This window comes from Oreochromis aureus, linkage group 2, assembly GCF_013358895.1.
Source record: "Oreochromis aureus strain Israel breed Guangdong linkage group 2, ZZ_aureus, whole genome shotgun sequence".
In the NCBI taxonomy this organism is placed as follows: domain Eukaryota; kingdom Metazoa; phylum Chordata; class Actinopteri; order Cichliformes; family Cichlidae; genus Oreochromis; species Oreochromis aureus.
Window position 1 is genome coordinate 34568070 of NC_052943.1, and position 12805 is coordinate 34580874.

The 12805-nt window shown below is 40.3% G+C and overlaps 1 protein-coding gene across 1 annotated transcript; it reads right to left on the bottom strand.

Moving 5' to 3' along the window:
• Window positions 1-2949: 2949 nt before the first annotated feature.
• igbp1 (immunoglobulin (CD79A) binding protein 1) lies at window positions 2950-12000 on the bottom strand. The gene is made up of 3 exons (XM_039615945.1): window positions 11619-12000; window positions 8386-8718; window positions 2950-3471 (listed from the first exon to the last, which is right to left on the bottom strand). Exons 1-3 carry the CDS (start codon window positions 11961-11963, stop codon window positions 3199-3201), a joined length of 951 nt encoding a protein of 316 aa, XP_039471879.1. The 5' UTR covers window positions 11964-12000; the 3' UTR covers window positions 2950-3198.
• Window positions 12001-12805: the final 805 nt, after the last annotated feature.

Sequence of the window (12805 nt, forward strand, 5' to 3'; positions counted from 1 at the left end):
CTTCATTACACATAAAACTGTAGTACTAGAAAACTGTGCATAAACTATGCGAAGTAAAAAATAAATGTTAAATGAATTAATATCGTAAAAGAAAAACGTAAGCCTGAACCGATGCTCTCTGTTGTTTATATCAGCAGCTTTGCTCGTTGCAATGTTCAATAAAAACTATTAGTAACTGAACAATTAGCAAGTACTCTATGTTTGATAAACCAAAATGATCAAACACCTTATTTAATACCGTGCTGCCTTCGTTACACCGTGTTTTTCTTTACTTTTCTTTCAGTAATCTTTCAGCTTCCTTTCCTTCAGGACTTTGTTATGTTTAAGGTTGACCTAATTTTGAATACTTTACATTCTCTTTCAGTATCATATTTTATAAATCATATGTTAGTGTGTGTACTGTGAGTTCAGAAACACAGACCTTGATTTGATTTAAATCAAATACTAAGTCAAATACTAATGAAAACTGAAGGTGTTGTTGGCAAAACAACTGGTTAAACATATCACATCTGGAAATTCTCAGAGATGAAAATCTGAAAATGCTGGCTGAGCCTGCACCTGGTCAGGTTGCTGTTTTATTGGATTGCACAACTGATTATGCTGTGAATGTTGTGATGGCAGCAGTGGCACCGAGGCTTAAAGTGGGATTTGTTAGGTGGAGGAACCTTCACAAGTGTAGCAGTACAACTAACCTGTATAACCCTGCCTCCTGGCACCATGTGCAAGGGTTTTCTCCAGGGCCAGAAAGCCCATTTCTAAAAACATCGATCAACTGAGTCCAAGCAGAGTGAGAAAAATATTTATTTCTTAATAAAAATGACTAAAGTTACCATTTGACCAGCAGGGGGCTTTGTGCGCACATGAAGCTGGAGAAATGAGCCTTTGTTTGAAGCAACTGAATGGAAAGCTTCAAGGCTTTATTAGGCTTCATCTGCTCATCATCAACGATTTTACATAGCACTGAAGCCCCGAAGCCTGCGTCAAGCAAAGGGGGCGTGGTTCACACCCTGGACAGGTCAGCAGCCCGAAACAGGGCTAACACAGAGACAGACAACCATTCACATTCACACCTATGGGCAATTTAGATTAGCCTATTAACCTAACACCGCTAACTGCATATGGACCTTAAACTGTGGGAGGAAGCGAGAGAACCCACGCAAACACGGGGAGAACATGCAAACTCCCCACAGGCCCCGGTCAGGTGGTGCAGTTAAACTCAGCACCTTGCTGTGAGACAAAAGGGCTAATCACTGCGCCACCGTGCTGCCCGGTCTGACTGATAACTGAACAAAAACACATACTTTAGATGTTAATTAGATTTTTTTCCCCCGAAACTCACAAAAGACAGCTGGTGTTTAGAAAACAGTTGAATATGTATAAAATAAAACAGATATCCTAATCATTTCTGGAGTCTTCCGTATCCACAAACAGCACCAACATGCTGGTTCAGAGGTTTCTGCTCTTGGTAAAATTCTGTCTTAGTTTTAATTTAAAAGTAACGTTTAAAACGAGTTAAACACATATGAACACCAGGAAATAAAGACAAATGAATAATTCAGTTTAACATGTGCTCCAGTGAGACAATCAGGTTCACTAAAACGATCCAGTAATGAAACTTAATGAATCTTAAAAATATGAAAGGTGTTTTTGCTCTACACCAGGGGTCCCCAATCCCAGTCCACGAGGGCCGGTGTCCCTGCAGGTTTGAGATGTGTCCTTGATCCATCACAGCTGATTTAAATGGATAAATTACCTTCTCAACATATCTTGAAGTTCTCCAGAGGCCTGGTAATGAACTAATCATGTGATTCAGGTGTGTTGACTCAGGGTGAGATCTAAAACCTGCAGGGACACCGGCCCTCGTGTACTGGGATTGGGGACCTCTGCTCTACACTTTACCTACAGTATACAGCACCTCCACCTGCTCTTGTGATTTGAAGGGATTTGTGGGATACCCGACTGCCTCAAGTCCACACCACCATCATATCAATCAATTCTGTCTTGACGTTCTGTGCTGGGGAACCAATCAGATGCTAGAGTCTGTTGACAGAGAAAATGCATACACAATACAAGCTGTGTCCCAATTTAGTGGCTGCATCCTTCAAAGGATGCACTTGAACACCGATGACGTCACAGTGAGACGGCGAAGGCTGTCCAGATTGAAGGCTCCTCCCTCCAAGTGCGGCCCACAGATGCCAGGGCTGCTCAGGTGTTCAGTGTACTGCTCAGGGACATACAGAGGGAGATGCTGGCTTACATTTGTGGGAGTCTGGGAGCTGCTGGCACCGTCTCAAAACCCCACCTGGGCAATCACGTGATCTGTGCGTCAAGCGATTCGTGCACACCCATTTATGTCAACGAGAAAATGATCCGAACATCCAATAATGGACTTCAGATTATTTGAAAATGCTCTTATAACCCAGAATCATGGGCAGCAGCAGTTGCTTCATTAAGACCACAGCTGATTCTCCTTAAGGCTGTATCAGCACCAACTGCAAAAAACGCACATGGAGGATATCAGTGAGCGTATCATTAGCCCCACCTGGCTGCTACTTACCTTTTTCATTCCTATGGGAGCAGTAAGCATGGAATTAGCTTTTGTCAAACAAATTTGAACCAGTGTAATATGTTGTGATGTTGTAGGGCAAGTTTGTTATTGCTGTCTTTATATATAAAATCAAACAGAGTCCAGCGTCTGCAAGTAACCAGCCATCCTCTTCAAATCAGTATGTGAGCAAAACGTTTCCAGTACGCAGCTTTGGGAACTGAGCAGATGACGCACGGAGACAGATTTCTAGGTCACAGATACGAGGCAGACTAGAGACAATGAACTGTCAGAGATCATGAACTGTTTCACAGCCATACAGCTGTTTGATAAGTCATTCTTAACCCTTGGAGAAACGAGGAGTCACACTCCCCATGACATAATAAAAGGGATAAGCACAAATGTTTCAAGGTTCCAGTAAAATTGTGCATTTTTATTGTAATTGGAAACCACGACGGTACATAGGAGAATGTAATCCAATCAAAAGAGCGGTGGTAACACGAGTTAATCAGCAGTAGTGTTCATCTCCAAACCAACTAACCTGCAGACAAAGTAATGAATGTACATATTTATTGATGCGGTGGTGTTTTTCTTCATTTGGTATAGAAATGAAGTGAGAGACAAGTCTGTTTGAACACACTTGTTGGTATGAGCTAGCCCATGTTCTGGCGGTTTCCATAACCTCTACGGTGAGTGTCTTTCCAGTCATCCCAGTTTCTGGCTTTTAGCAGAGATTCATCGTCATCGTTTTCAACCTTCTTCTCTTTTTCTTCTTCGTCCGTCTCGCTTGGATCCCCGTGATCCTCCGCAGTGGCCTTCCTGGGTACACCCTGGTCAGGCAGGACTCCGTGTTTCTTGTGCTGCTCATACCAGTCATCAACTGTCATGGTAGGAAGACTGGGATAACCGGCCCCGAACACCTTAGCCTGTGTGCAAAGTAAACACATGGATTTAAGGACATTAATCCATATCCAAGCAAATCGAAACAAATTCACTCAGAAAATAACTGATCCAATATGAACTTGAAGACATTCAAAAATGTACCTTCACATTTTTATGTTTTTGAGTGGCATGATGTTGAGGTACAAGGAGCAGAGTGACATTTGTTACATTGCTGATCCCTCATCACATTTCAAGTACAGCACTTGCATGAAAACTTCAGCTAATCAGCGTTTTCAAGCTATTCAGTTAAAGTCTGTTAAAAATTGCAACTCAATCAATTTTTCATCCTCTTCGAGTGTCAACGCTGTGTCCACTGAACTGGACTTCCTTCTGCCAGGTAGGAAGAGGAGAAGAGGACTACATCTGTGGACCGTTTCCCCTCAAACCACAGCAAGACCAGTAGCAGGTATTTAGCACCAGTATTATTTGATCATTTCTGATAATGTTAACGATTTCATTGAATTCAAAGTAAAAGACTGATCAGATTTTGTGGTTGAGCTGTTTGCTAAAACTGCTTGACCCATTTTTGGGTCTTTGCTCACAAAAATTGGTTACACCTGTGCAGGAGTGTTACAGCAGTAGGTTATTCTGGCCCATAAAACAGATCCATGAGGCCTGCTTTTCAGGCCTCTAAAGGATTACTTAGCAATTCACCAAGTGCCAAAGATCTTTAGAGTGTGGATGTTGATTGCAACCCAGGAAGAAACCTCCAGCAGAACCAGGCTCACAGAGTGCATCTATTATTCCACAGTATAGTGTTATGAGTGTTATAAGCGTTGCATTAACAATAGAACTTTACTGAATAGATGGAATATAGCAACAAAACGAGCCACTGTATTTGATCCAGGATTTTAACCAGTTATCTTTTAAAAACAGTCCCATTAGGCAGTCAAAGTCAACAGCTCTCTAGATTATTTCTACTCTTCATCTACCAGCCCTGGACATGTTGTCATCAACTTATGATAACATCTGTACCCAAAGCATTTAGTTTCTTAATGTCATTACATCTGAAGGTAAATATGGACAGAGAGGGCAACGCTGAGGAATTCCTACATTAACCTTAAAGCTAGGAGTGGTATACTGACACGACCGCTGACACTGCGACAGAAACCACAAATTAAGTTTCTGAATTTAAACCCAGAGTCACAGTAACAAAGAGATAAACTGATGCTCCATTGAGTCAAAGGCATATTAAAAATCCAGAAAGAAAAGGAATCCCTCTGTTAGGTTTCTTGATTCAGTGATATCCAGCAGCAGTCTGATGTCATTATGAATCTTCCTTTTAAGAAGCTCATGTGTTTCTGTAATGAGATTTAAATGACCTGTTTGAAGATGAGCAATAAGAAGGGGAGGACAAGTCTATAATATTTCTGAAAATTCTTGATGTAAAAGCTCTTTTATATCTTCCCAAAATGCCTGTAAAGGTCTTCTTAGGGCCATCAAACCCAGAGACGTCCAGTCACTGCATTAAGTTCTGCTGTTATCTGATTTTCACAAACATCTTTAAAACATCTACTTTGGAGATACGTTTGACTATGTTGTTACAACCTAAATGTAGTTTACAAACAACAATACAAGGACTGGTTACAGCCCAGAGCAGAGAGCTGCAGAGGGGAGAGTAAACCTCTCACATTTATACATCGATAAAGAAAGGAAACGAACACCACGACCCAAATAATGTCAACCACACAGAAATGGGCTGTAACACAACTGAGTTTCACATTCACACAGTACAGCTTACACACCAGCAGGTCATCAGGCCTATACGTGATAAACAAGGTGTCAGTCAGTAGGAACATCCTCAAACTGAAGGTTTGAGAAATATGTCAGGAAAGGAGGAAAGCAGTGGATCATTTCAAGACTGCGACATGACATAATATTAACAAACCACTGGACATGGGTGGGCGGGGCAGCAGCTTTCCACCTCACTAAGATGGTACGCCTGGCCAGGAGGGAACCAAAAGACAGCACCTGATGATTTGTCCCAGTAATACACTTATCATCCTCACCCACTGTACCAAAGAGAGCACGTAGAGGGTGAGCAGCCAGATTCAGACCAGTGTAGAAATAGCATCTTCTAAAGAGAATCTATAAGCTGTACAGGCAGCTGTTAAACTGACAGATTTCTCCAGAATTGAATTAATTGTCTGTAATTTCTACACTGTTAACTATCAGGGATTTGACATCTTATCTTCTTTTGTTACATTTAGCTTTAATAAAAGCTCCGTGTGCTTTCTGAATATATAATTCATCTAGTTTAAGTTAAAGCTTTGGAAGTAGGGTTAGATTTACAATATAGATTTAACTGTCTAATGAGGTTAGGTTACTTTCTTACTGAATGATATAGTGAATCAACATATTTCCAGAACTCCCATTTCTTTACTGGTATTGTTCTTTAGAGGTAATGGTCTCTGGGACTAGCAACTACATTTTTAACAGTAATTCGTATTTTTAAGCAGACTGGAATTAAATTTCCAATATTTGGTTGAATGTTTTTGGTTCAGTTTAGTCTGCTGACACTGTGATGAGTCAGTGGATCCACATATCAGAGCCGATTTCAGAGATTAACAACTATTATGCTTTTAGTGGTCAATTTCAGATTTCTGTTTTTTTAACTGTAGTTAAAAATCTTTGTCATTTAATCGTCTGTTCCTTCATGACTTTGTGTAGTATGAATGGCCATGAATGGGTTTTTTATCAGTAGGAAAAGCTGTAAAACTTCCTGCTTGTGCTTGTTTGTGGTGATCAGCGAGTCAGGAATTATAAATAACTTCAAGCACAAACTCAGACCTGTGAGACTCATTACGACACTCTGTGTAGTACATGCACACATTTCTGTCTCTGCCATTCAAAGACACTTCGTATCTACTTTATTTGATGTAATATTCAACACTGAACTGTAACTTTAGTCTTTTTCAAGGAAGCAAATTTTTATTCAGCGTTTTCGTAAAAGCCTTATTTGTATAGATTTACTACCACTGGGAGAACACAGGTGCGGTTTAAGGCCTGGACAAGTTTGAAACCTTTTTGTCCTCTGCAATGAAAAATGGCTCAAAAATAAAAACGGGGATCATTTCAGCCGGCTCCTAATGTTATAAATTCTGCACTCAGCTTTGCAGGATCACTGAAATGCAGCCAGGTGCTGCTCGTTTTACATTTTCACTTGTGTCTTCACTTTATCCGGACATCATTTTAATCCATTTCCCCGTCTCTCTGTCCACCTGGCCTGCACCACTATACTTGCTGTCTTCCCCCCCTTTCTTCTTTCACTAATGGTATCCTCACATCATCCCAGTCTTTGCATGTAATTGGCTGCATGGTGTGCCCATCAAAATAAAGAAGGATCCATGTCTGCATGGATCCTCAGCAGGGCTGAAGATTCAGTTCCCACATACTGACATTAATAACCTGTGAAATGATCCTGCCGGTCTGATATAACTGCACCGTGAGTTTGACACCCCTGATCCAAACAGAAGGCATAATTCAAACATTTACAGTAAAGCTTCAGATGCTACATAGAACATACAGATGAACTGTTATCGTAGTTTGATACCATGTTTAAATTAGGTAGCTTGCTGAATGCTGGTGGCAGCCTGTTGCTGTGATTCCTCCACAGAGCAGGGCTGAGGTGTATCAGACTGTCTTTATTTCAAGGATTTGTAACATTAGTGAAATTAAATACAGCACTCCCTCGTTTATCGCGGGAGTTATGTTCTAAAAATAACCCGCGATAAGTGAAATCCACGAAGTGGCCATCTTTATTTTTTACAGTTATTATAGATGTTTTAAAAACCCCTCACTACACACTTTATACACTTTTCTCAGACAGGCATGAACATCTTCACACTTTTCTCGCTTGTTTAAACACAAAGTTCAAACCTTTGTAGAAAAATATGTCCTGTATTACAGAATGAAACCAAAGTCACTCGCAGGTGATGACGTTTCATCGACTTTGTTGTTTGTTGGGGAGAAAATGTACAAACATACAGTTCAGCACTTCAGAGTCACACTGCTAGGATTGAAGATTTATGTAAATTTGACAAGCTGAACGCATTATGTACTGTACAGGAGACACGGCACGAGAGTGATTGACAATGGACTACAGCCAATCAGGACGCAGAACACAATACGCTGTAAAAAGAGAAAAAAAAAAAAGAACAAAGAAAAAAAACATGCAAAATCGCACAAAACAAAAGAAATCTGCGAAACAGCGAGGTCGCCAAAGGTGAACCGTGATATAGCGAGTATAGCTGTATTATATTAGTAAAACTGCATTAACATAAGTTCCACAGGCCAATAAAAATGAACATTCTGAACTTCTCTTTTGATTATTTATTATTGCTCATTAATAATGTTATCAGTGTAGTGGCTAGCAGATTGTAGTTAGCTGAAACAACAGTTAGTGCAGGAATGAAACATGAACAGGGTGCCGATGAAATATGGAGACGTGTCAAAGCGGATTACAGTCAAATGGAGTCGGGATGGGAACTGATAAGAATTTAGTGATTCCATTATCGATATTACTTATTGATTCTCATGGGGTTCTCACAAACACCATCACTAAGCAGCATATCAAAGACATTTGTGCAAATTCATTACATGTTGTGTGGTCAAATGTTTGTGCCTGCTGGAGCTTTGCTTTGATCAGTGTTGGGTCATTACTCAGAAAAAGTAACGTATTACACTGAAGACTTAAAACAGTATCAGACATGGACTCAACATCACTGAAGCTGTGTGACGCATCATCCTCACAGGCACGGGTCCTTTACCAAATATAGATGACTAACGAGCAGACCACTTTAGGAAATTACAATACAGGTTGATTAAGAGAGTCCAGGCTGCATGTGCAATCTTGTGGCTGCATGTCACTAAATCAGTACTACAACAAACCAGCTCACCTGTACAGCATCCTTGGTGAGGATGAAGGGTTTCATGGGGGGCCTGGATGGGTGACTTGGTTGCTTGGGAGGATTCTCCTTAAACATATCCATCTTTTTGAGTATCTCCACCTCTTGGTCAATGCTCTCTACTTCCTCCAAACACACAGTGACCCATCTTCGGACATTCAGAAGGTAAAAATCTCTGGTGACTTCATCATCAGCTTGTCCGCTCTCCACAGCTCTCCGAACATCAGACAGTTTGGCCTCAAGCTCCTTCTTCTGACGGTACCGCTCAATTTTAGCTTGTCTCTGTGCTGCCATAGCAACCAGGTTGGTTGGGCCGGGGAAAGACTGAAACAAAAAGCACACGTCACTGAGTCATTATTAACACATGCTCCAAATCACACTTATGTGAACTCTGTTATTTAGAAGCTTTCATGTAAATACACACACTCCTAAGAAACCATCACTTTCTGGTTGTGTGACTTAAATCTGTGGCACTTTGGACACACTTTTCTGTGACTCACTTATGTGACATAAATACCCAAATGTACAACCTTCATTAGCAGTGCAGTTAATAAAAAGAACCTGTTGTTATTACATTATATGAACACTGCAGCTTGTTCAAAGTAAATGTATTCAATGTGCTGTGTTAGTTCATACAGAAACAAACAAAGGCACAGGTGATTAGGGATGCACCAGTGCAGTCCATCAAAGAACGGTGGGATTCAAACTGAAAAAGAGTGATTAGACCAACAAGACAATTTATGGCTGATCCAATCAATTCAATTGTTGTTTACTTCAAAACTCATTGGTTGCTAACATGAAGTGAGCAGTAGCTCGAGGGATTTCACTCCAACAGCTTTTCTTTAATGTCAATTTTGTAGAAAAACTAAAAACAAAGAAACCTTTCCTCTCTCTCACCATAATGTTCAGTGTGGCTTGAAATGCAAATATAACTTGTAAACGTCAAAAATGTGTGCAAATTTTTCAAAGTTATATAAATCTATTTACATAAAAATACAGGCATTTTCTGTGTAACTATTTACAGAACAATCTGGTCCGTCTGTCTTCCACCTGGAGACAGTCTTTACACATTGAAATACACTACGGGTCAAAAGTTTTAGAACACCACAATTTTTGCAGTTTTCTATTGAGAATGATGCAGTTTAATGTCTCATTGCACGCTGAAATGAAACCATAGTACAAATAAGCAACTGGAGTTAAAAAAGAAATCATGGAATCAATTTATAGACAAAATGTATTCAAAACCTCTGACTCTTCAAAGTAGCCACCTTTGGCTGATATATACAGCTGAACACACCAGTGTTCAGCTGTATATATCAGCTGGAGTACCTGGAGAGGACCCACACAAACAAGGGGAGAACATGCAAACTCCACACAGGGAGGAGAGAACTCCTCAGAAGAAAACTGGCTTTGGTTGGCACAATCATAGAATGACGCACACAATGCCTTTGTCCTGTGGAAATCAGGCACAGGACTGGGAGTCCTCTAAAAGCTACCAATGAAGGATGTTCCTGGATTCGGGGCACATGCTGGTGACAACCTTGCCCCCCGTGCTCAGCAGCAGCTGCTGCCACTGATCCCTGGTTACATTAGTCTGTGGGCTGTGGGTCAGAGCGTAACCCACAGCCCACCAACAAAATGAGAACAAGGTGCGAACTGTGCGCCTACAGGAGAATGGCAACCAAAGGCTGTGGAAAGTGTGTCTGCTAGAACCAGTGTTTGCACATCCTGCTGCTCTCCAGGATGCACACACACAAACACACTGAAATACACATTGATATAGCATTTTTGTAAAATCAACCAATAAATGGCCATATTAAGCCACTAAAACACCAAGTGGGAGGGGTTTTTGGCATTCCTAAAAAGAAGTAACAATGCACAAAATAAAATTTAAAAAAAAAAATCATAGTTACTGGTACTGATCTGCAATGATGGTTGAAAAAAATATTAGGTTTCATCAATTATACGGTAAAACAAACTGCAACCATCTACCTTTTCCCCCTAAAAAGTAGGTGGCAGTATGTCATCTTACTGGCACTTAAAGGATTAAAAAAAAAATCTGAATTTGAATAAAACTTGGGTTTTCATAAAACAGCTGGTGCTAACTTGAAAAATCAAGTGATATTTTTTAATATATAATAATTTGTAGCATTCTGGGAATAGAAACAGGAGGTGGCCATCTTTGTTCACAAACATGTTCAGTGGGAGTTTTTCTGTCACACACAAAGTAATGATGCATAAAAGTCACTTAAACGTAATCACTGATATACATTCAGCTGCAGTGGTGGTTAAAAATAAATGAGGCTGTAATTATGTGATTAAAAAAATGCTTTTGCATTTCGAAATTATTAGGATGATGTGATCTAACTGGCACAGTGAGCGGGACTTTTTTCTCAGCCCACTACAGTGGTGCTGGTGTCAGTCATTATGCAAATGTCCTGTTTATAAGATTGGAAACCTGCAGTCAGCTGAGACTGAAGAAGTCACCTGGATGATGACGAAACGTTTCTCCCGCTGAAAACGTCCAGGTAACAGAATCCCAGCACAAAAATAACAAATGCTTAATAATCAGTTACTTATCCCAGAGAGTATTATTCATTCTACAAGAAAACCCACTAAGAATACAGGAATGTATTCATGTCAGGCTTATGTCAAGAACTGATGTTAGTGAGAAACAAACCCACGCACCTGAGTGGGTCAGTGTTGCCAACCCAAGCTGAAAATCGGGTTGTCCTAAAAGTCGCTAGAAGTGCTTGACGTCATCACCTAATTTGAACATTTGTCATGCTAATATAATTGCCGGAGGAGAGAAAATTAGCTCATTTAAAAACGTCCTAAATGCATTTAGAGTTTATTTGCTCTCTGTTAAATACTTTTTACATTAATGTTTAACCCTGTTTCCATCTTCCGGCAAAAGTGACCCTCCGGAGTCAGGTGTGTGTGTGTATATAAGTAGTTTTAAACCTTGTGATCCACCAGCATAAGTGGAGTAAAGAAGAACTGACTGTGTTACAGCACCCGCTGCTTGTTGAGAAAAAGCGATGTGACACCTTATACTTTTTCGCTAGGGGGTCATCTAAATATAGCGACAAAGTCGCTAAAACTGGAGTGGGTAGTCCATAACACAGCCGGAGGGTTAGCTCATTTGCTATTTATTTGCTCTCTGTTAGGTACCGTCTGGACCCTCCGTCACTACCCGTTTCAGTTTAAACTGTGACACCTTAATCTCCGTTTGTCCCGGGTGGTTTGTCCCGGGTGGTCTGCTTCATGGTGAGAGCTCCTAACAACGCGGGCAGCAGCAGGTACTTCAGGTCTACCGTGGCGATCTCCTCGAGCTCTTCGTTGCGACTAAACAAGTCGAGCTGAGCGACCATCCGGGAGGCTTCCTCTAACATTTGAACACCGCGCTTAACTTTCACCTGAATACTGTTTGAGCCCAGAGGCTCGTTTGTGCTGTCGACCTCCTCGAATATTTTCCAACCACGATCTAACAACTCTGATAATTTAAGAGGTTCTGCGTCCACATTTAATGGCTGTCTAACACTGTTGCTGTTCTCCGATTCCGCCATCTTGCAATGTTTTCCGGGTTCGTTCTTCTTCTTCTGTTTTTGAGGCTTAGTGTAGTTGAGTAAGTGTTACCGCCTCCTACAGGCAAACGTTAAAATAACACGTAAAACTTGATACACGAAATAAAAATATAGTCTCTCCTCTATTAATTGCGTATAATCTGACCCGTAGGGTGAAAAACGCTATTATAAAATATATTAATCCCATAATATTAATTAATTATTAATATGTCTTGTTTTTTTGCCTGTCCTGTTCAGCACTGTAGCAATTACTGTGTAAAGGCCAAGAAACGGATATTTTTCCCCAACTGGACTTTTTGTTATACTTTGTCCACTTAACTGTCATAGTTGATTAGATTTTTATTAAGACTGTTTATTATTTATTTTAACTAAAAAAAAAAGTACAGAACTGGAAACAGTAAATAATAAATGTTGAATGTTACTGAGGAGCATACAGTACTAATAATGTATGATATGTTTAGAGGGAGCAGCCAACCAAGATAGTGTGTTTGTGCATACCTGTGTGTATGTGCTTGTATTCATAAGGTTTCTCTGTGTAAGTGTCTAATAGTGTGTATGGGGAGGTACTTTATTAATATGATTATGAAAATATTAAAGTGTCACACTGACATCTGTTTTCTGAAGTGATATGTGGAATTATACAGTAAAAATACCAGAAACTTGGTCAAAATCATGTGTTATGTTCGACTGCAGCAGAAATGTGCCTCATATCTGAGAAACTAAACCAGTAACACTTTGAGACTGATTCAGGCACAGTCCTCTTTACAAAAAGAAAGTCTCAGCATATGGTTCATTGGGCTCTCCCTCCAGAACGAGTCCCCCCA